The sequence below is a fragment of the Macrobrachium rosenbergii genome, unplaced genomic scaffold, assembly GCF_040412425.1.
Source record: "Macrobrachium rosenbergii isolate ZJJX-2024 unplaced genomic scaffold, ASM4041242v1 171, whole genome shotgun sequence".
In the NCBI taxonomy this organism is placed as follows: Eukaryota; Metazoa; Arthropoda; class Malacostraca; order Decapoda; family Palaemonidae; genus Macrobrachium; species Macrobrachium rosenbergii.
In genome coordinates, this window is record NW_027100729.1 from 3,016,814 (window position 1) to 3,039,950 (window position 23,137).

Genomic DNA, 23,137 nt, shown 5'->3' on the forward strand with positions numbered 1-23,137 from the left:
ATATCTATAATGCAGACCTCTTAACTTGCCACAGCCTGGGGTGAGGAAACCTTTCATTATGAGGCATTGCCCAATTAAAAACAAAACTTGTAATCGGTTCCTCTCCTCGTTAGAGACAGACCCTCATACTTTGTGTACGTCATGCAGGATGCATGTCTGTAATCAAAATAGTCCATGTAGTCAGTGTCGAGTCTAGTCTTATGGTGTCATCGGAGAGCAATACAGTACTCTGCCGGTGACACTGAAGATTCTTTCTGATTCCTTCTTGCCCCCTGCCGAGCTTCCACCTGCTACTGCTACTCCTAAGGGGGTGGTTCCACTTTTGCCGTCTCCTACTGTGTTGACTGGTTTGACTACTCTCTGGTGGTCTCTTTTCGCTCAGAGGGGGAACTGTCCTTGGGAGGACTCTTCCTCCTTGGGGTAAAGGGAGTTATGGTCGTCCCTAGGCCCCCTGGTGGAGCCAAGTGTTGCGGGTTTGATCTCTCACTGAAGGCCTCCAAATGCCTTCCAGTACCTGCTCCCATTATAACTGTCACTACTTCCATGGTTGCAATGTCTACCGGCTCGAGGGTCACCACTACGTCAGTGATGCCTTCGAACAAGCCTCCAATAGTGTGCCCACAAGTGTTACCCTGTACTGTACATCGTCTTCCCGTGGCGATGTCCTTCCCCACTCCCTGCCGTCCAAAGGCCAGCCACGATCGGAAGAAGTGAAAGAAGAGGAATCGGAAGCCATCATCGTTGTCTTCATCTTCATGTGCTGTCACGTCCTCCCCTTTTTCCAAAGCTAGTACTGTAAGCGGAGGAAGAAGAAGACTGCCTCTCCCAGCTGTAAGAAGTCCCTAAGGGCTTCTGATGGCCAGCCTTCTTCCACGGAGAAGACTACAGGGTCTCTCGCTAATGCTACTACCAGCACTGCAGCTCCCGTTGCCACTGGCATGGGAGCAACCACTGCATGGGGTTCCACGGACCCCTGGTGCACCAGTACCGGTCCCGGGAAGTCACCTTCTCAGGCCGGTAAGAGTCCCAGGTCTATGGACCCGGACCAGGCTGCTACCACGGCCCAGTGAGAGGTAGTGAGTAGAGAGCATGCTGGCACTCACTCACCCCCTTCCCGTTCTCCTAATGGAATGTTGCAATCCCAGAAAGGTGATGCCGGTCCACTCACCTGGGAAAGGCAAGATCCAGTCTTCCTCCACTGTAGAAGCCCCAACTTCTAAGAAGACTGTAGTATGTCTTCAGGACAGCCCCCGTTCACGTTTATGTGAACGGGACCGCTCTCCCCGACCTGTACGGCCATCGTCACTGCGGGTTGACGACAACCTACAGCCTTACTCACCTGCAGGAGCTTTGGTCTCTGGCAAGTCCAGTAAGGGTGCTAGGGATCTTTCACCTGTCCCCTCCACCTGCTTTGGGTTTTCCGGGAGCTGGGAGCCGGACAGGCCCAGGGTTTGGGCCCAGGACCATTCACGCTTCCATCCCAGCCTGATCACGGAAGCATATGCTCTGAGTTCGGTCCTCAGACCGGACCGGCCGTATGCTTGAGTGTTAGAGAGATAACCAGGGGGTTTTGGCGAGCATCCCTCTCCTGCAAAGGGAGTATCCTGGGAAGACCGTGACCTGGAAGGGCTTGAGGGCCCTATGCCCTAGGACTCATACAGCTGCGAGTTGCAGTGAAGTTTTTCAGAGATCATCCGTTTTATATGGCAGTTTAACGATCTCGAGGAAGAGACCATGGCTTTCCCTGTTGACCATTTTCTGGGGCCCCCAAAAAGAACCCATGGTCTCAATGGGCTTGCTATGGTTGTGACTTTGTAGGGGCTTTTTTTATAGTACACAATTGGGGCAATATGATGGGAACAAATTTAGAGGTTACAAAATAAAACCCTCTGCATTCCTTAACCTACTTTATTTCCTTAAATATTACAATGACCAAAAAACTTGATATGATCACTATAGTTCATCAAACCTTAATCTACTCAGTCTTAATCCTATAGTTTCCCTGCCCTTCTATCAAAAGAACCTTAACCTAAAGAACTGCAACTTAAGCTATTTCAGTCTTAATATTACCCTAAACCTAATTCTTAACCTAAATCTACAACGTTCCGCACAAACTATGGTCTCTATCACGTCTTCTTCCAATTGGGAGTTAACTTGCTCAACATCAGTCAGTTGTGGAATTCGTCAAACTTTCCTTGTAGCAAATGTGTCGAGATCAGCACCTTTAAGGTTATAGAGTCATGTATGGAGGAACAGGAAGAAAAAAAACAGCCTGACCAAATATTTGTCTCTTTCCTGCGGTCTGGCAGCTTCACACTCTCTGTGTTCCTTATCACTTCTCTGTCTTATCCTTTCTGCTAATTCAAAAAAAAAACTACCACAGTAAGTGTCCTCTGTCTTCAATTTTATTTTTTTATGTTTTTTTTCTGTATGATACCACCACACAGTAGGCAGCTGCTTACACCTTGGGTTGAAGGGGAGAAGCCACACCACTCCGACACATTCAGCAAACTGCAAGTAAAAACAAAAAAACAGACTTACCTAGTGTACTCCTTCTTGACATACGACAAAAAATCAAACAAAAATAAAGACACCACAACAAACAAAACGGAACAGTTAATTCATGCAAACGTCTTTCATCATACAAACCCAAACTTAACCCACCACAACTTGCCAAAGGGGTTTTGGATCAGGTGAATTCTCTTGTGTCTGGGCAGGAGAAGAACTCATATGGGTCTAACCAATCATGCAAGACTCTTCCTCACCCTCTCACTTGCCTGAGGAAATGCTACAATCCCTCGGAGAGGCCTTGCCGACAAAACTGGTTAACCCGGACCTGGTTCGCCAGTGTCCAGGTCTGTCGCTGGACTGCCTCCGTGCAGAGGGAATTATCCTGTTGCAGCAAGAGGCAGCAGCTGTGGAATCAACTGCCATGGCAGCATTCCAGACGGTCTCCTGGATAGATCTATGGTCCCTTGCAGTGGCCAAGATCGCATCTTCCTCTTCAGGATCTCATATTCTGAGGAGGAAGACACACTCAGGGGACTGATGTTGTCTGGAAGTAGCCATCTCCTATCTTAGCCCACCAGACAGCTGACCTGTGGGGGAACCTGGTGCCCAAGAGAAGAGAAGCTGTGTCGTCTCAGGTCACCAGGTTTGTTGGTTCCGAGTTGGTATTGGCACTCAGGAACAGATTGGTTCTGGGTTCCACTTCCCTCTTCCCCAGGATAGGAGGAGAGGTGGAGGCCACGGTAGACAGGTTAAGGATCGAAAATAATGACATTCTTGTGGCCAAGACCGCCTGGTCTTGTGTGGCACTGCAGCCCAACCTTCAGGTCAGGCTAGCCCTTCCTCTTCAGGTCCCAGGAAGTCCCAGGCTCCCACGGGGCCCTGCAGGAACGCCCAGTCTTCTTCTGCCCTTGCTAGGAAAGGTGTGCAGCCACACCCTTTTCAGACCCCCACCTATCCTAGGAAAAGGGTCAAGGGTAAGAAATAGGGAGGAGGATGCTAAGGGCAGCATTCCTCCCCACTTGCTGCCATTGGTGGGGGGGACTGGCTGTCGAGTTATTGGGCAACATGGCAGTGATACAGAGTGGAAAACTGAGTAGTGGATGTCCTTCAGGTAGGATGTCTACTACCCTTTGAATTCCCGCCACCCGTCACTAATGTTCCAGTCCGCTTCCAGACTTATGTTCCCAACTCGCTAAAGGACCTTGCCTTGTGGGAAAAGGTGAAGGTGATGCCGAAGAAGGGCACTGTAGAGGTTATGACAGATCGGTCCCAGTGGTTTTACAGCCGTCTTTTTCTCATAGAGAAGATGAGAGGTGGGTGGAGTCTGGTCATAGACCTCTCTCCCCTGAACTGGTTCATTCGACGGACTCGGTTCAAGATGGAAATGGTACGGTCAATACTCAATGCCATCAGGGAGTCCGACTTTATGCTTTCAGTGAACTTTAAGGATGGGTACAGCAAACCCCCCGTATTTGCATTCTCATGATTCGCGGACTCACGTATTCGCAGATTTCTCTGTGGAACGTATCTACCCATTATTCGCAGAAAATTCGCCCGTTCATGGTATTTTTCACTGAGAAATATTCACTAATTACTGTTTTTATATAAGTAACTTACCAAATAATTACATAGCTATAGTTTCCACTTTACACGGCAGCTCAAAATTCGAAATTCGCGGTAGCGCTCTTTTGTTCTGGGTGCAGGTACGCTGCCCCGCCCACTATCGGGGAAGAATAGGTACACCGTAGCTAAAGAGCCCAATTCGTTTCTGCCGGTTAATGACTGAACACCAGTTATTAGCAGCTCTTGTTTCATTTTCGCTGAATGGTTGGAGATCGTCTTTGGTGAAGTACTCTTTGATTTTTGGTAGCGCAGCTATTTAGCTTAGCTAGAAGTTTGGATACTTCTTCGATTGTGACTTATTCATTTGGAATTTTGACCATTATGTCGGACTTTAGTTTGTCTGGCATTAGGTACTGCAGCAAAGGCTGCAAAACTAGACTCACGTTGGCAAAATATGACTCATACCATTTGTTGTACTTGTAGGGAACAAATTTGTTCTCCTGAATTGAATTGTGACGAATGTAAAGACTGGGAGAAGAGTAAATGGAAGACTTTACAGACACGCACAGACAAATTGAAACGTGACCGAATTAGAAAAGCCACAGCTAGGGCCGAAGCAAAGGCTTCCGCCAGTGTAGGTCATTCTTCAAGGGATGATATTGATGTTATGCCTGCCTCTCCCTTCAATGCCTGTGACAGCTTTTTCTCCCATTTTCAGTCCTCCAACTTTTCCTGTCACTCCTGTGCCTAGCTCTCATTCTGCTGAACCCAATGCCATTGCCAGCTTAGAAGCACGGGTAGATCAAAAATTTCATTTGCTTGTTAATACTGTTTCCCAGATTGGGAACTCTGTGAAGGTCCTAATGGACAAATTTAATAGTGTTGTGGCGAGTGAAGTGTCAGTGGCTGTTCGTCCCACCAAGGTCCCAGCTAAACTCCCCTTGCAAACATGGGAGGAAGCAAACTGGCAGTCCAAGGGAGGTCGGCGGGGTTTGCCCACGAGCAGTCGTCGCCTCATCCGAGCCTGTTGTCCGCCAATCCCAGGCTGCGGAAGAATGCTGTTGGAAAGGTATTAGAATGGATGCCCATACCCTTTCTTCAAGTGATTCAGATTCTCCCGCATCTAAGAAAGGTAGTGACCATTTTGCCCATGTATCTAGGCCACTGAAAAGGCCGGGCACTTCAGTGGATTCAGATTCACCCCCGTATCGAAAGCAAGCAGTAGAGAGAGAACATAGCCCTCTCCCTTCTTGTAGTTTTTGGGATTCGCCAACAAGAGATTCTCACTCCCTTTCAGGTGTGAAAAAGTGCGCAGTGCACGTTAGTAGTGTGCGTGAGCGCCAACTCTTAGATCGTTCGGCATCCGAACTTTCACCTTCAGAGCTCCCAAGGTCCGAGCGCCCATCACACAAGTGCGCAGTTCTCACCCTACCTGTTCGTGAGCACCCAGATTCCAAGTTAGAATAGCCCGTGTTTGACCGCTCGGAACGGGAACGTCAGATCGCCGAGCGCCCATCCTTGGCGCAAGTGTCCGCGGACAATGCAGTCGCTTCCAAGGAGTCAGTGTCTGCTTCAACAGTGGGTGGGCGCCTACTGTCCGTGCGTCCAGTCGCTGGGGGCACCTCTCTCGTATTGCACCCCACTTCAAATTTCTTCGTGACCCCGCAAGGAGAATTTCCAGTTTCGGACGCCGCAAGAGAATTTCCATCGGCTCCTCAAGACCCCTCATTGGCTCTGCTTCAACTCCGGCTTTATAAAGTGTTGAGCCTTCTTGAGAAGCCAACTCCAGTAGTGCAGGACACCGTGGAACCCCCAGGATCACCCGTTTTGTCCGTTGAGGAACCTGCAGAAGAGGAACAACCTACCTCTCATTACTTGGCCCTACTCAGTTTTTTCCTGGTCTGCTACCTGTCGTTCTTCTCTCCAGTCGTCCCATTATCACCGGGTTCAGCCTACCTGATGTGACAGCCACCAGGTGCCGCCAGACTGCCGCGTATGTTGTTGTCTTTGTTGTCGAAGAAAGCTTTCAGCCGCATGGATGCCTGGCTAGCAGATAAGAGGAAAGTCGGGAAGGCGGTTTTCTGTGCGCCTCCCTCTCGCTTAACAAGGCAGAAGTATCTGTCTTAAGCAACTGGAGAAGCTCCATCCTTGGGAGTTTTTACCTCCTCTCAAGGGGACTTCTCCAGTATCATAGATGCTTCTCATTGCTCAGCTTTCTCTTCGGCCAGAATTCTCCTCACAACCTCGGAGTTGGACCATCTTAAAGATATATTCAGAGTTTCGAGATCTTTAGTTTTCTAGATTGGGCGGTGGGAGCCCTAGCCAAGAAGATAGAAGACTGTACGTCCCTTCAAGAGAACTTCGCTTTGGACTGGCTGGGAGTACTGGGGTGCGCGGATAGAGCTGTAAGAGATGGAGCACTAGAACTAGCAACCATCTTCACGACAGGAGTCCTCAAGAAACGAGATTTGTGGTGCTCGTATACGGCAAAAGGAGTCGCCCCATCAGAACGTTCTTCGCTTCTGTTTGCACCCCTGGACAAGGATAGTCTGTTCCCGCAGGACACTCTGGGACGGATTTCAGTGGATCTACAGAAGAAATCGACTCAAGACCTCATCACTCAGTCCACCAAAAGATGAATTCTCTTCAAGAGCCACTTCAAGCACAACTCCTAGAATGTCGTCGCCTCTGCAGCAACAACCCTTTCGGGGTGGTTGAGGCCGTTTTCAGTCCTGACCTAGAGCCAACCTCTGAACCTCCAGGCCATCTAGGAAACCCATTAACAAATCAACTCTTAGAAAAAGAACTCCCGTCCTACGTGTTCCAGTGGGAGCAAGACTTTCCCATTTCTGGACAGTATGGGAGAAGAAAATGTGGAACCTTGGGTGCTGAAAGTATTAAGAGAAGGATATGCAACCCTTTTAAGGGAGAAACCTCCCTTAGTAACCTCTCCCATCAGCTTAGCAGCCTACTCGGTAGACTCAGAGAGGTTTTCAGCCCTATCTCGGGAAGTGTCAGCTCCACTAGAAAAGAGAGCCGTGGAAGTAGTCAAGAATGTAAACACAAGGGGATTTTACAACTGCCTCTTCGTGGTTCCCAAGTCATCGGGAGGATGGAGACCTGTCCTGGACGTCAGTGCCCTGAACCGCTTCGTTCAAACAACGAAATTCAAAATGGAAACGAATCGGTCGGTTATGTTGGCCATCCATCAGGGAGACTGGATGGTCATGATCGACATGCAAGATGTGTACTTCCACATTCCAATTCACTGGGACTCCAGAAAGTATCAGAGATTCGTGTTCCAGGACAGAATCTTCCAGTTTCAGGCTCTCTGCTTTGGACTCTCCACGGCCCCTCAAGTTTTTACCCTGGTACTCGCTCCCCTAGCGAAATGGCTACATCTTATGGGGATAAACATCTCTCTGTACCTGGACGACTGGCTCCTACGCTCCCCCTCGAGTTCTCAGTGCACGGAGGACCTGCAGAAAGCTCTTTGTCTCGCCCAAGAATTAGGCCTTTTAATAAACTTCAAGAAGTCACAGTTAGTCCCGACTCAGTCTATTCTATATTTGGATACTATCTTGCCGCAAGAAAGTCCAGGACTTCGTAACTCGCCACTCCTGCTCAGCCAACGCATGGACGAGTCTTCTCGGAACTCTCTCTTCCATAGAGAAGTTTGTTCCATTAGGCAGGCTACATACAAGAGCACTGCACTTTTACCTCAAGGCCAATTGAAAAAGGAAGTCATTCCCAGACTCATTCATTTTCAGCATCACTCCCCAAATAAAAGAAGACCTCATTTGATGGCTAGCGGAAGACAGATTCTTGACAGGAAGGTCTCTGGCTCCAGCGAACCCTGAACTAACGTTATAGTCAGACGCTTCGGATCTGGGTTGGGGAGCCCTTCTCAACAACAAGGAGGTGTCAGGAACATGGTCTCCTTCTGAAAGAAACCTCCACATCAACGTAAAGGAACTAAAAGCGATTCATCTGGCACTTCAACACTTTGCAATGCTAACCTGCCACAAGACAGTAGAGGTTCATTCGGACAGCATGACCACCCTAGCTTATGTCAAGAATCAAGGAGGGACCCATTCTTTTACAGTCTACGAAGCGACAAAGGATTTTCTTCATTGGGCAAGGAGCAACAAGACCCAGTTAGTGACCCGCTTCATTCAGGGCAAGATGAACATCCTTGCAGACGAATTGAGTTGTGGCAAACAGGTCCTACCGATGGATTGGACACTCAATCGAGAGGTGTGCACCGACCAGTGGAAGCTGTGGGGAAAGCTGTCGATAGACCTGTTCGCGACGTCAAGGAACAATCGTCTTCCTTTGTATTGCTCCCCAGCTCCGGACCCACAAGCATGGGCAACAGATGCCATGTTGCAGGACTGGTCAAACCTCAACCTTTACGCCTTCCCTCCCTTCAGCATGGTGAGGGAAGTGTTGAGGAAGTTCAGTTCACACAACAACTTGTCAGTGAAACTAGTCGCTCCCTTTTGGCCACACAAAGAGTGGTTCCCCGATCTGTTGAGCCTTTTGTCAGACTTCCCAAGGCTACTTCCTCAGAGAAGAAGTCTTCTCAGACAGCCGCACTTCCTCCGACACCATCAAGGGTTATCCACTCGCTCTGACAGGCTTCAGACTGTCAGGAGTTTGTCAGAGCGAAAGGATTTTCAAGGAAGGCTGCAGAGGCTATTGCTAAGTGCAGGCGACAATCTTCCTCTGCAGTCTACCAATCCAAGTGGGCAGTTTTTAGGAAGTGGTGCCGAGAGCGAAATATTTCCTTTTCTCAAACGTCTGTAACCCAAATTGCAGATCTTCTATATCTCAGAACATCGAAAGGACTCTCAACATCTACCATCAAGGGTTACAGAGCGATGTTGAGTTCAGTATTCAAACATAGAGGACTAGACTTGTCTCAAACCAAGACATCAGTGATTTAATCAAACATTTGAATACTAGTAAGCAAGTTAAACCCTCAGGAGTCGCTTGGAACTTAGATGTGGTCCTCAACTGGCTTTCAGGACCATCGTTTGAACCTTTGGGGTCGTCGTCACTTCGGAATCTTACGAAGAAGACATTATTCTTGGTGGCACTGGCTACAGCCAAGAGAGCCAGCGAGCTTCATGCCATTGATAAAGGGATAGGTTTCTCACAAGGCAATGCATTATACTCACTAATTTGGGATTTTTTGGCCAAAAATGAGGACCCAGCTAACCCTTGGCCTCGCTCCTTTTCTATCAAGAGCCTCTCAGAAGTACTAGGCCCATCTGATCAAGAGAAAGTCCTCTGCCCAGTAAAAGCTCTAAGAGTATACCTTGAGAGAACCAAGAACCTTAGAGGCTCGGCCCCTAATCTTTGGTGTTCTGTTAAAAACCCCAGCCGTCCTTTGTCCAAGAATGCACTGTCATTCTTTTTAAGATCCGTGATTTTGGAAGCACATTCGGGAGTTCAAGAAGGTTTACTACCCTTGTGCAACTACCCTTGTGCAAAGTAAAGGCTCATGAAATAAGAGCTGTGTCAACGTCTTTGGCTTTTAAATGTAATCTGTCTCTCTCCTCAATTTTGCAAATTACATTTTGGAGGTGCAAGTCAGTGTTTGCCATGTTTTACTTACGGGACGTTGAAACAGTGTACGAAAAATGAAGTATTTTAGGTCCGGTCTTTGCAGCTGGCATGGTATTGGGGAATGAAGGATAGGAGGAACGCCTTCCCTTTTCCTCTATCCACTCTCCTTGAATAAGAATGTCACCAATCTGTATTTTATGGTTTTGGCTTAAAACTTCGTGTGGTGTAGGTTAATTTTATCTGGTCTTTGTTGTTCTATTGTACTGTGCCCAGGGCAAGGGCAGAGCCACATATTATTTATGTGACCCTTTGGGATTGTTAGCTTTGGCAACCTGCAATTAACCTCCTACGTTGCAAAGCACCCACTCAAGTAGAGGTGACCCTTGGCTCTGCCGCCACGCCGCTACAGGTCGAGAGGAGCCACGACCAGAGGCAGTACCCGTCTGCTGTTGCTCCCTCGCCAGGTAAGGTTTCAACAAGCATTCCAAGATGCTAGCTAATTTGCTATCCCAAATTATCCTCCATATCGTTTTTTGGGTAGTATATGTCCATTCATCCCACCTCCACTCAATGTGGGATTCAGCTGTGTAATTATTTGGTAATTGCTTATATAAAAAAGGGATTTTGACAAAGGAAAAATCTATTTCTGAGGAAGGTCCCGTGTCACCCGGTGAAATTCCATTACAGCACGAATTTCTAGGTATAAAATGCTAGATATACCAGAGAAAAAGAGCTTTCAGGAAAGCTGGGGTTACTACCCCAGTCGAGCGTCTTCTAGGAAGGCGTCGGTATAAGTAAGGGTGAGTGAAATACCACTACCACGGAAACCTACACGAAAGATCTCTCCTTATCAAAACCCCCGGAACAGAGCGGTGAGCCGTTACAGCCCGCACACTCAACACCCGCCAGGACGGCGACACCAGCGCCACCTACCTCATTCCATGCTAGCACTAACCCCAGACTTGGTATGTGCAAAAGAAAAGGGTGGGGGAGCCATAGGTGAGTCAGGGGAGGGTCACCAGGTGGGTGACACGGGACCTTCCTCAGAAATAGATTTTCCTTTGTCAAAATCCCTTTTCTGAGTCCAGTCCCGTGTCAGCCGGTGAAATAGTGACAGAGAATCATGCCAAGGCTGCAAACTACGAGGAAACTGGGTAATCTGAAGAAAAAAACATAAATCACAAAAGCAGTTTAATGAGGGAATCTCTTACATGTGAGAAAACACTAAACCTAGGGTACATCAAAGACTTAAGACTAGAAAGACAAGGGGAGGTCCCCGGCATGACAGGGAAGGGATCCCCAAAAGCACTTAACGCCGTAAAAGAACAAAATTACACGAAATTGGATAGGTACTGACTTCTCAAATTTTTTCAGGACCTGGGTGTAGCAATCAATTTCGAGAAGTTCGGTCTCTCACCCAAGCAGAGGGTAAAGTATCTGGGCATGCTGACAGATACGGCAGCAGGAAGAGTCTACCCCTCAGACTCACATATCAGCAAGTTCAGGGAGGTAGTGCAGTTGTTTCTGTCTCGACAGGAACAACCAGCTCAGCAGTGGCAATACTTCCTTGGTCACCTTTCGTCCTTGGAGAAGCTGGTCCCTTATGGGCAGCTTCACCTTTGTAGAGGCAGACAAGCTGAGTTGCCAGGTTTTTGGTTGCAATTGCGAGCTGGAATGGCCGTTAACTTTCCAACAAGTTTTTTAGCTACTGACAGTAGGGGGAAGCCCCACCCTCTCGTCGCTCTGCATTCCACATTGCTTTCAGTTGCCATCATGTGAAGACATCTGCTGTGCTGCTCTGCCCGACTGCTGCTCGACTTTCTTTTTGTTTTTGTTTTATATGAGTTTGTTTATTTGCTTGCCTTATAAGTATAATGCAAACCCCTACTAGCAACAGCCTGGGGAGAGGAAACCTTTGGTTTTAGGCATTGTCCTGGTAAAAGAACCTTGTAATCAGTTCCTCTCCTTGTTAGAGATAAACCTTCATACTTTGTGTGTGTCCTGCAGGAAGCATGGTTGCAGTCAATAGTCTGTGTAGTGAGTGTCGTGTCTGGCCCTTTCAAACAATGGGTGAAGTTTGCGTGGGTGGAGAAGAGAGAGAACTACGTATCTCCAATGTCGTCGGGATGCAATACTCTGCCGATGACACACAGGATTCTCTCTGATTCCTTCTTGCCCCCCGTAAACTTCTACCTGCTGTTGCTACTCCTAAAGGAGTGGTTTTCTCCTTTAATGTCTCTTACCGCTTTGTCAGTAGAGAGCCAATGTAGGGGAGCAGTTGGCTGGTTTAACTTCTCCAGGCCTGTCTCCATCCACTCTGAAAAAGAATTATCCTCCTTGGGGCAAAGAGAGATTGCTTCCCCTAACCCAATTTGTTTTTCAGGTGTTGTGAAGCCCAAGGAACTTGGGGCATCCCTAGGCCTCCCAGGGGACCGAGTGTTTATGGTTTGATCTGCCACTTGGAAGCCTCCAAAGACCTTCCAGTACTGCCACCACTGTAACTGTGACTACAGTACCTATAGTACTGCAGTCTACAGTTACGGTGTCTACCGGTTGGAGGGCCACCACTACGTCAGTGGTTCCTTTGGTCATGCCTCCAGTAGTGTGTCCTCAAGGGTTACCCTTGACATCATCTTCCTCTTGTAGCATCTGTCTCCACACCCTGCTGTCCAAAGGCGTGCAGTGAAGTTGAAGAGGAATTGCGAATCGTCATTGTCGTTTTCGTCTTCATCGTCATGGTGTGCTGTCACCTCCTCCCCTCCTTCCAAAGCGGTATCAACAGTACAAGTGGAGGAAGAAGAAGGCTGCATCTCCCAGCCGTAAGAAGTTCCAAAGGGGTTCTGATGGCCAGCCTTCTTATATGGAGAAGGCTAAGGGATCTCTCTCTAGCTGTACCCACAGTACTGCAGTTCCACTGCCTATGGCATGGGATCAACCACTGCCCAGGTTCCATGGAATTCACCTTTCTGGGCAGTAAGGGTCCCCAGTCTACTGACCCTGGCCCGCCCCAGCCAGAGAGAGTGAGTACAGAGTGTACAGGCGCTCACTCACCCCCTGCCCTGGAACTGTGTAAGGGTCCTGGCATGGTGATACCGGCCTGCCAGTCTGCTAACCTAGGAAAGGCAAGAGGTCACCCACCCAGTCTTCTTCTACTGTAAAGGTCGTGGCTTCTAAGAAGACTCTAGCATGCCTTCAGGACAGCCCCCGTCCATGTTCGTGTGAATGGGACTGCTTTTCCCGACCCGTATGGCCATCGTCACCGTGGGTTGACGACCGCCCACGGCCTTACCCACCCACCGGGGCTTCAGCCTCCAGCAGGTGCGTTAAGGGTGCTGGGTATCTCTCACTTGTCCCCTCCACCTCTTCAGAGTTTTACAAGATCTAGGAACTTTCACACTCCCATCCCATCCCAACCATGGAAACGTACGCTCTTGGTTTCTCCTTGGACCAGACCGGTTGTATGCTCGAGTGGCAGGGAGATCACCAGTCCACTTCCAGTTACGTTCCCAGCTCACCGACGAACCTCGCCTTATTGGAAGAGGTGAAGGCAATGGTGAAGAAGGCACTGTAGAAGTCAGGACATATTGGTCTCTGGGGGGCTTTACAGCAGTCTTTTTCTCGTTGAAAAGATGATGGGTGTTGAGACTGGTCACAGACCTCCCTCCCCTGAACCGATTCATTCACCAGACTCTATTCAAGATGGAAACGTTATGGTCAGTACTCACTGTCATCAGGGGGTTTGACTTCATGCTTTCTGTGGACTTTTGGATGCATATTTTTGAATACCTATCCTCCAGTTGCTCCATTACAGAGACAGACGTCTCAAATTTTGTCGTGACCTGACAGTCCCGTTCAATTTTGAGAAGTCCCATCTCGCACCCAGAGCGTAATTTTCTGGGCATGCTGATCCTAGAGTCAACCCCTCAGAGTCGAGTATCAGAGTATCAGAGAGGCAACACAGCTATTCCTGTCTTGATAGGAACAACCAGCTTGCCAGTGATGACAGACACTTCCACATCAATATTCTGAAGCTCAAGGTGGTATTTCAGCCCAGTGAGTTTCAGGATCAAGCGATGGGGCACTCTGCAGTGTTGATGAGCGACAGTACCTTCGTCACCATGGTAGTAGTATATGTGATTGCGCAGGGAGCAGGAACTGGTTTCCCTTTAGCTCTACATGTTGGCAGTGCAGGTGCACAAGTGGCAGTAGCACACTCGATAGTGCTGTCAGCCAGTTTCATTCCCGGGAACTGGAACGTAGTTGCAGACGAGCTCAGTAGCTGGGGTTGGGATAGGGAAATGGCCCTTACACCCAGACATTTTGGAAGACTTCCAATCTTTGAGTCCTCACAACAATAGATTTCATTGCAACTAGACACAACAGAAGCTGCTGGGCTCTGTTCTATCGTTCCTGAATCGTGGGCATTTATAGAAGACACCTTCCAACACCCATGGGACAATCTTGTGGCCTATGCCTTTCCTCCATTTTGGCTGATTCATCGGGTGATCAAGAGGGTCATGATCACCCAGAATCACAGGATGGCTCTGGTGGCTCCCAGGTAGCCACACGCCGAGTGGTATCAAGACCTGGTAGCTCTACTGTCCGGTAGGAGCTGTTCTGCAGCAGGTAGCGGACTTCCTCGTCCCTCCTCGCCGAGAGAGATTTCTCTCTATATCAGCTTGTCGAGATATAGAAGACAGTTGAACATCCCACATGTTCAGCTGCCCTCCCCAAGTCCTCTTTAAGGGCATCATCTCCTTCCCCTCATGAGAGATTTGCATGCTGATGAGGAGCTTCGAACAGTCTTGACCTCTCTTACGAGAGTCATCGGACAGAGATATGACCCTCAAGACTGTGTTCCTGCTTGTCCTTCTTCCTTTGCTTTACATGACCAGGAAGTGAGGGCATGGACAAGAGAGTTGGTGAGCCACATGGCCTTTGATGCTGTCACTCAAGGAGTAGGTATCTGTCATGCTTGAATTTGTCCCGGAATTTGTAGCAAAGACTCAGAATCCTTCAGTCCCTGACACCAGATTTGAGTTCCTCTCAGTCCCCTCCCTAAAGGACCTGGTTGGTAGTGATCAGTACAAGATACTACTGTGTCCAGTTAGATTGCTGTGGTACTATCTTAAGAGGGCTCAACATCTCAGATCTTAGTGTCCAAGACTCTTCGTCAGTACTGGCCAGACTAAGAAAGAAGTGTTCAAGAACACGATTTCTTTCTGGCTTCATGAGACAGTCAAGCGGATGTACTCTGCGTCTGATGGAGTAGAAAGGAGTGTATTCAGAGCAGACTTAACAGGGTTAGGGACATTGGTCTGTCCCTGGCATTCAGGAAGAACTCATCAGTTCCACAGGTACTAAGGGTGGGAGTGTGGTCACGAAAAACCACATTCACATCCTTCTACCTTCGAGACCTTGCCCCAGGGTCCATGGACAATTTTTCCTTGGGTTCTGTGGTGGGTGCTCAACAAGTTGTGTAGCTCACCCAGCTTCCCTAGAGGGACAGGTAGCATCTCGCCTAAGGTGTTCGGTTGCAAAGAGAGAGAGTGAGTGAGTGATGGCCTTCTCCCTTTTTCTTTATTTTTTTTACCCAACCCCATCTGTACGGCAGAGGAACGGTTGGCAAACCATCACGTGCTGGGCAGGCATGCGATGCAGGTGATTACTGTACCCTGTCTATAACCTATGAGTCTGTAGATTAAAAGATGCAAGTCCTTCCCCTCTCTGTAGCAAGGGGAGAGAGGGGCTGACAATGAAAAAACCTGTTGGTTTCATTAGCCTTTTATTGTCTCCAATACTGTGGGTTCATCCAAGCCCTTTTCGAATCAGGGACACTATACATACCCATTAATTCAAAAGGCCCAGAAGTCTGACAGGTGAACATCACATATGATCAGCAGGTCAGAGGCACGGGACTCCTCCCTCTGCTTTACTTGACCAAGAAGGAGGCCCAGGTTGAACAACCAGTCAGTTCATAGATTTACTCAGAATCCTCCCACAAAAAGGTGTCTCCAAATGTAAAGACTCAAGGTATGTGTGCGTGTAGGAACAAACTACAAATTTTTAAAATAATTTGTATTTTTCCTAACATACAAACCTGGAGGTCTTTACATAAATGGCCCACCTCAAGGTCCCTCTCATTCTGCTACCTGGGCCGAAAGTTAAAGTGAATGCATAATGATGGGAGTGGACGGGACGCCCACCCTACCGTTGATAGTTAACCACCTTGTTTAAAGTTAGTGGCCATTTTCCCAGCTCATGCTGCAGTTATATCCATATATAAAGACCTTCAGGTTTGTATGTTAGGAAAAATACAGATTACTTGAAAAATGTGTAGTTTTTCCACCCTTGCAGCATTGAAAACCAAAGTACATTTTACTGTATTCATTTTTATTTATGTATTTATAAATTCATGTAGATTTTGGTGAGCTGGAGTTACTTGTGGATAATGCCAGGTTGCAAACAGTGCATATGCAGATACAGTAATCGAGCAAATACTGTAATATGAAATTTTCATAGGTATACAAACCAAAACCTTATATCATGTCTCCCATCTCAACCAGCCATCTTTGTTCATGAGGCCAAGAGAAGAAGCGCTTGGTGATGGCATGCGAGTGAGGGGAATTCCCTCACTCGCTCTTCTTAACCACCAGTTAACCCTTTTCCAACTTGCACTGAAAGATACTCCTTCATAAAAAGCTCTGGTTTGTATGGCTCTGAAAAAAATGTCTCATATTTGAGGAAATGTAGCAGCACATTTAACCTTCCAAGTCTGTCATCAGTGTTGTTGGTCTTAATATACTCGTGTATTATACCTACAGTAAGAATCAGTGAAACTAATTTGAAAACTTTCATCTCTCTTGAAATTACTACTCAGTTCACCCTTACTATTTTTCTATTGTGTACTGCATCTGTGGATAATATGGTCTTATGTACAGTATAAGTGGATCACATATAATTGAGCATTTACTGTATACCCTGGCCTTTGATTTGTTGATAAGGATATGTTCATAAGTACTACTGTAACGTTAAGCTAAGAAGGTGTACAGACGTGAGAGAGTGGGAGTCAATATTAACTGTTGATCTGTTGTTGCATTGTTGCCTCAGGAATGTTTTGATGCTGTGTCTGAGACCTTTATAGGAACCTGAATTAAATTTATTTTTCTTCAGTTCGGGCATTATGTTTCCTAACCCTGTGTTGCATTCTTTGATTTCAGATTCTCCCTCAGAAGAACCTTCCTTCCTTCCTTCGTCAGTTTTGAGCAGCATCAAGATTCTGGGAATGCTTGTGTGTTTGATGGTACTACATGTAACTTTACCAGTAGCAGCTCTTCAAGTTTAAGAGAGAACAGTGAATTATCTACTCCTACTTTACAAATTACAACAACAAGAAGTATAATCTGTTCTGAATATTAGATTCATCATACATCAGCAATGAAATGTTTGTAGTCCTTCAAGATATTGTAGTACTTAATTTATAACAGATTTATTGGATAATCATTTGTAAACAATTTTGCGTAAGAGTTGTCAATTGAACACATTGTCATTACAGAACAGGGCAGGACAAAAGGCTAAAATGAATCCAGAACATTCTCCAGAATTTCCTTTGAAAAGTGAAACTGAAGGTGCATTATCACACCCTTCCATAAATCAAGAAAACAGCAACATGGCTGCCTTTAGTGAAACCAGTAATGATGGCTTTATGTCTGTGGATCCACTGATGGACATCAAAATAGAGCCAGAGATATTCTGTGAGTCTAATGAAGATGATAAATATTCATATGAAATGAATTCAGTAGTGAATGAAAAAGATCCACTAACTTGCAAAAAGGAAGTAAAACAAGAAAGAAGGAATAGTCAGAATGCAGAGAAGCGTTTCAGATCCACTGACTGTGAGAAAGCATTTAACAAGAAAATTAAGCTTACAAGTCATAGCACAAATCCTACCAGAGAGAAACCGTTCGTATGCAAGGGATGTGGGAAAGCATTTTCCAGGAAAAAAAATCTTACAGTTCATATGAGAATTCATACTGGAGAGAAGCCATTCATGTGTAAGGAATGTGGGACAGCATTTCCCATGAAACATCATCTTGCAGATCATATGAGAATCCATACTGATGGTGCTACTGCCCCTTCAGGCAGCAGCGATGATGCTGTGGTGCTTCGCCTTGAGGGCGGTGAGCTGTCGATGGAGAGCGACCTAGAGGAGGAGGAGGAGGAGGAGCTTGCCCATGTGTTGGAGAGCGACCCTGGCGCCACCGAGGATGCCAAGAATGATGGGGATGACGACGACGACGATGGGACTCCTGAAGGAGCCGGCCCTATTACAGGAGGTCAGGGCCGAAAGAAGAACCCCTCCGTCATCCTCTCGGAGGAGAACGAGAGGCTTGTTGGCGAGTGGCTGGAGAAGGAGGCAGAATTTATTTATAACAAGGGCCTCACAGCATACAAGGATAAGGCGAAGGTCTGGAGGGCCTTTGAAGAGAAGGGCCAGTCACTTGTTCCTCCCGTGAGTGGGCGTGAACTGCGGACGTGGTTTACGTCCCTCAGGAGCCGTTTTGGGCGGCTCTCGGCAGAGAAGAGTGGCCAAGGGACGGGTAGACGGATGACAGACCGGGAGAAGTGGATCCTCTGCATCTTCCACTTCCTGAAGCCCCACATCGTGCGTCAAAGGAAGCCAAAGATGTTGGGACTTCCGATGGTGGGTCTTATTTCATTGTGTTTCCATGCTTGAGTATTACTGATTAGTATATCGTTATTACATAGTTTCCATTCATTCACAGTACATTTTTTCCCATCTTCTCATATATGTTCTTCCTATTTTTACAGTCTGCCCATGCTGCTTCCACCCTCCCTGCCCAAGCTCCGGACCTGCCTGATGCTGTGTGTGCTCCTGCCCCTACGCCAACTCCCTCGACCGACGACCAGATGTCTCTGGTTGATGAGCCAGGCGCCAAGACAAGGAAAACGCGAGTTTCCGGCCCCTTGGACGTGGCCATCACCCAGGCACAGGCCCTCCGGGAGGATGTGATGGCCTCCATCCAGCCATCTCCGCGTGACCCCAGTGCCCTCTACTGGCGCAAATTTTTTGAAAACTTGGAGGACGACTGCAAGGAGGTGTCACCTCACCTGAGGGTGACACTCAAAATTGAAGTCCTCTCCGCCATTCAGCGCTACGTGCGGGCCTCCAAAGAGGGCGTCGCCAGGCCGTCGCGGAGCCTTGTTCATCACACTCTGGCAGAGGTGACAGGGGACGGTCTGGCACCTGCGGTGCCTGTAAACCAGCCTGCAACTCCACATGGTTTTGGCCCACCTGCACATTCAGGCAGTCAGTCCTTACAGCTGACAGCACAACAGCTGGCTGTGCTACAAGCTCAGCTGGTGGGGTCCACAATGACCTCCACCCCGAAAGACCTCAGCAACCTGTGAGTTTCTGAATAATTTTCAGTCTTAATTTCAAGTTTATTTGTTATGTATGTGTGGATGTGTACAGTACTTATATTTATTGTATGCTTGTGTAATGTATTTTTGTATGAATGGCTGTATATTTTTCTTATTTTTATATGTATATTTGTGTTTTATATTAAATAAATATATATTTGCAATATCATGTCTGGCTCTATCCTCTTTCCAGTTACTAAGTATTGATGAGAATAATATATCATGGATTTGAAAAATATCTTTTATTAAATTAACCAGCACAAATATAAGTACACAAATAAAGAGGGCAAAATGAACCTGAAAAGACTATCTAAGTATACATTACTGAATTTGAAATGTCCAAAATACTACATGTAACATATGGGCAAAGAAACAAAATTACAACAGACAGAAAAAAATAAGCAGGTGATATACAATGTAACAAATATCAGAGAGAAGGTACTTTCAAGAAGATAGAATTATATTAGAAAAGAATCAATGTTATGTAATTATTACAAAAGGCAAAATAACTACAACACATACAAGTACACAAATATTAAGTAAATATTGTAATTCGAACTAAATGCATGAACAGACATTTAAGTAAATACAGTAAGTTAAACAATAAAGTATAGAGGAAAGTAACTAAATCATGTTCTCCTGCCAATGCACTGAGCCTTCAGCCGATGAAAAATGTTCTTTCGGCATATTCCGTTGTTCCTTTGCATCCCTGGTTGCAGTGTTGCCGGTCACGGTTGCAAGGGCTGCTCCTAAGGACGGGTCACTTCTCCAGCTACCAGGTATGACGGTGTATGTGACGGGGTGCTCCTGATCTCCTTCTTGTCTGCGTGCGTTTTATCTTATTATAATATTATGCAGAACACATGAGGACAACACTAATGTCTCTGCATGTTCAGGCTTCAGACATATTGCCATGTGGAATATTCGGAATCTGTTTGCCAGAATCCGGGAGGCGTTCTCCACCGTCCTGTGTGCCCTACTTAACCTGTAATTGTATATCCATTCTTCCTTGGATAGGCCTCTTTGAGGGTTGGGCTTCATAAGACAATTCTGCAGAGGGAAGGCATCATCGCCAACTAGGAAATAATCCACAGGAGATCCATTAGGTTGACCTGGCAGGGCCTCAGGTTGAGGAAGATTTGCTTCCTGTTGCAACAGCATTTCACCCAGTCGGGTCTGGGCAAATACACCACCGTCTGACTCTGACCCAGTGGCACCCACGTCGACGTATAGGGACTTGTATGAAGCATCAGCAATTGCAAGTAATACCATGGAGTAGAACTTCTTGTAGCTGAAGTAATGCGTACCGCCTCAGGAAGGGTTACGGAGCCTAATGTGTTTCCCATCTATAGCTCCAATTGCATGGGGGAAGTTCCACCGTTCCTCAAAACCCCGTGCAACTTCCTGCCAAGCTTCAGGTGTTTGTGGCACCTGCAGTTCCTCATCTCCTTCGACAGCAACAATGGCCCTGCAAGTCTCTGGCACAATGTAGCTAATGGTGTTGTGGGCTACCCAGAACGAGTGTTGCAGATTCTTGTATGAATCACCCGTAGCGAGGAAATGTAGGGTGATAGCAACACATAGGCCTGGCTCAATGGGTTTCCTTCAGAATGTCACTTTCTTCTCAATGCAGGGTGTGACTCGTTCAACAACTTCACTGAAGAGGCCCCTGTCAATCCAGGTAAAATTTTTGTACAGGTCTGGGGTTTCGGTTGACAACTCCTCCATCAGGTTGTCACAGTGACCTTGCTCCATTCTTTTTTGCAGGTATGGCCACGCCCACACCCTCCTTTGCCGCCTCTTTTTCTTCATTGTGTGGTTTGCAGCAACTGTTGCAATCTACAGCAATAGCATGATGTGTATATATTAGACGATGAATGGGAACATTTCTCTTCTATCCGTACTTGCTATAGTTATAAGTTCACGAATTTCAGCAATGTCCTCCACGTTGATTCAGCAGGATGGGAGTACGTGTTGGTGCTGCGGTGTTATGTCAGTGACTAGCAACTCTTGCCGCTGGCTGGCCCTTTTATAGCTGGGGTTAACCCCGCAGTACGTACGGACAATGCGAGGTTGACGTAACTCAGTAACGCACAGTGTTACACATACTGTATGCGTACGTCGGTGTTATGTGCTCTGCCACTCACTACTTTCGGCTGTGCTGCCGCTTGTTGGGCCACTTCCGGTAAGCGTCACGTCACGCTTACGCAGTGCGTACATTTGTGGCGCACTGTAATACGCTTGCTTTACGCACATCAGCCCAGGTCACGTATCCAGTTGGGCAGGTCTTATTCACCTTGCGTACGGTCACGTTTCACAATTTTCGGCTGTGCGCAGGCATGTGGGCCTTGGTACGTGAATGTGTGAACTTAGCGTAAAGTTCTAGAGATGCCAAACGGAATGGACAGTTTTAACAATGCCAATTCTAGTAAGAAGGTTCCTTTCGCATTCAAGAAACAAGTACAGTATCTCAATAATGTTAGGAATTCTAGGAGCCACAAGGAAGACCTCTGAAAAAACAGTTATACATTAAAATAGTTTCTATGCTCCTGTGTATTTTGTATCTTGTTGACCTCTTTGCATGAAAGATATTAAGTGGTGTTGAAAGGAAGGTCCTTCGCTAAAAGGAGTGACCTTTTTTTATAAGGAAGGTCCTTCTCTCAAAGGAAGTTCATTCTCTTTGCAGGTAAAAAACTACTCTTCTGTTTATTGTTGACGGATGAAATGGAGGACCTATTGTTAGTTTATAGGTATGTAGGCTATCAGTCTAATTTGCTGAATATGTAAGAGAGAACTACAGTATTTTTTCTGCCTCCCTTGGGACACAGCCTACAGCACTGCCTTCTCCCTTGTGCCAGTCATCACTTCCTTTCAGCCCCTTCCTCATTAGCTGCCTACAACTTTACCCTCCAGTTTTCACTTCTTTTAAGAACTTGAATCTTTCACCAAAGTTTTTTGAGAATTGGGAAACATCTGATAAATCAGATGCATAGATTGACCATTTATGAATAACAGAAATATTTTTTTTATCATGTAACAGTAACTTTGTTCCGACACAATATACAAACCCTCGGTCCTTTACATTAGGAATTACTTTTCAGCGTAGGCTGGAAACGGCTGTTGAACTTACGAACAAGGTGGTTAGGCAGTTAACTACTGTCCGGGAGGCGGGAGTACCGCCTGCCCGGATGTAAACATTCCAATTTGCTTTCGGCCGTCGTGGAGTGTGGACGTTGTTCTTCGCTGTCTGCCTGACTGCCTTTCAAATTTCCCGGTGGGATTTTTCCTTACTGTTGCTTGATCATGAATGTTGATAAGCCTTCTAAGCCCTCCTATCCCCAGCGTGTGTGTCCTGGGGTAGGGGGCAAAAGATGTAATACTTTTCGATCTAGCGTCAACACGGACCCACACGCCCTCTGCCCAACCTGCAGGGGACGTGTGTGTTCACGTGACGCTCCTTGTAGTGACTGTTGTGCCTGGTCTCCCGAGCAATGGAAGGGGTTCAAAGGGAGGAGACACTACCGTCGGAAGCCCGCCAAGGAATTGTCCGAGGGTAACAACCCCTGATGACTCCAGTGGTGGCTAATGCGTTGGGATCGTTCCTCCCTCCTGGCGAACTTCCCCTGTTGCTCCCTCTCCCTCGGGTGTGGGCTCCCCCTCCCCTTCTTCATTCGTTTCATCGGGTGTGAAAGGGCGTGGGGGATTGGTTGCTCAGGACATCCTCTCGGGTGCTTCTCCTCGCTTTGGGGGCGAAATTTTTCCCCCGAGAGGCACGAGATGGACAGGGAGAGCTCCGACGAATTTATCTTTGGGGTTCAGCAACCTGGCATGCTTTGGGTGTCGGTCCCCCGGTTCTCTTGTGGTACAGCCAGGTAGCCGAGGAGGGTTTCATGGATCTGTCAAGGTCTCCCCCCAAGGAGAGAGGTACAGGAGTTTCATGCTTCAGAAATAGCGAGGGCCGTCCTCTTGAAGTTGCCAATTCGCCAGCACAAGGATCCTTGGGAAGGGACCACGGCTCCCCCCATGAATAATCTTCATCACTTGC

The 23,137-nt window shown here is 47.2% G+C and overlaps 2 protein-coding genes across 2 annotated transcripts in view; one reads left to right on the forward strand and one right to left on the reverse strand.

Annotated features, from left to right (window-relative positions):
* LOC136838188 (zinc finger and SCAN domain-containing protein 31-like) overlaps nucleotides 1-23,137 on the reverse strand; it is a 298,878-nt gene that overhangs the window by 216,827 nt on the left and 58,914 nt on the right. The gene's annotated exons all lie outside the window — the stretch shown is intronic.
* LOC136838176 (uncharacterized) lies at nucleotides 15,719-19,254 on the forward strand. Its single transcript, XM_067103052.1, has 2 exons — nucleotides 15,719-18,352; nucleotides 18,481-19,254. Exons 1-2 carry the CDS (start codon nucleotides 17,228-17,230, stop codon nucleotides 19,078-19,080), a joined length of 1,725 nt encoding a protein of 574 aa, XP_066959153.1. The 5' UTR covers nucleotides 15,719-17,227; the 3' UTR covers nucleotides 19,081-19,254.

Coding starts and splice junctions, on each gene's coding strand:
- LOC136838176 (XM_067103052.1), top strand. CDS start 17,228: ATGAATCCAGAACATTCTCCAGAATTTCCTTTGAAAAGTGAAACTGAA. Junction 18,353..18,480: donor AGATGTTGGGACTTCCGATG/GTGGGTCTTATT, acceptor CTATTTTTACAG/TCTGCCCATGCTGCTTCCAC.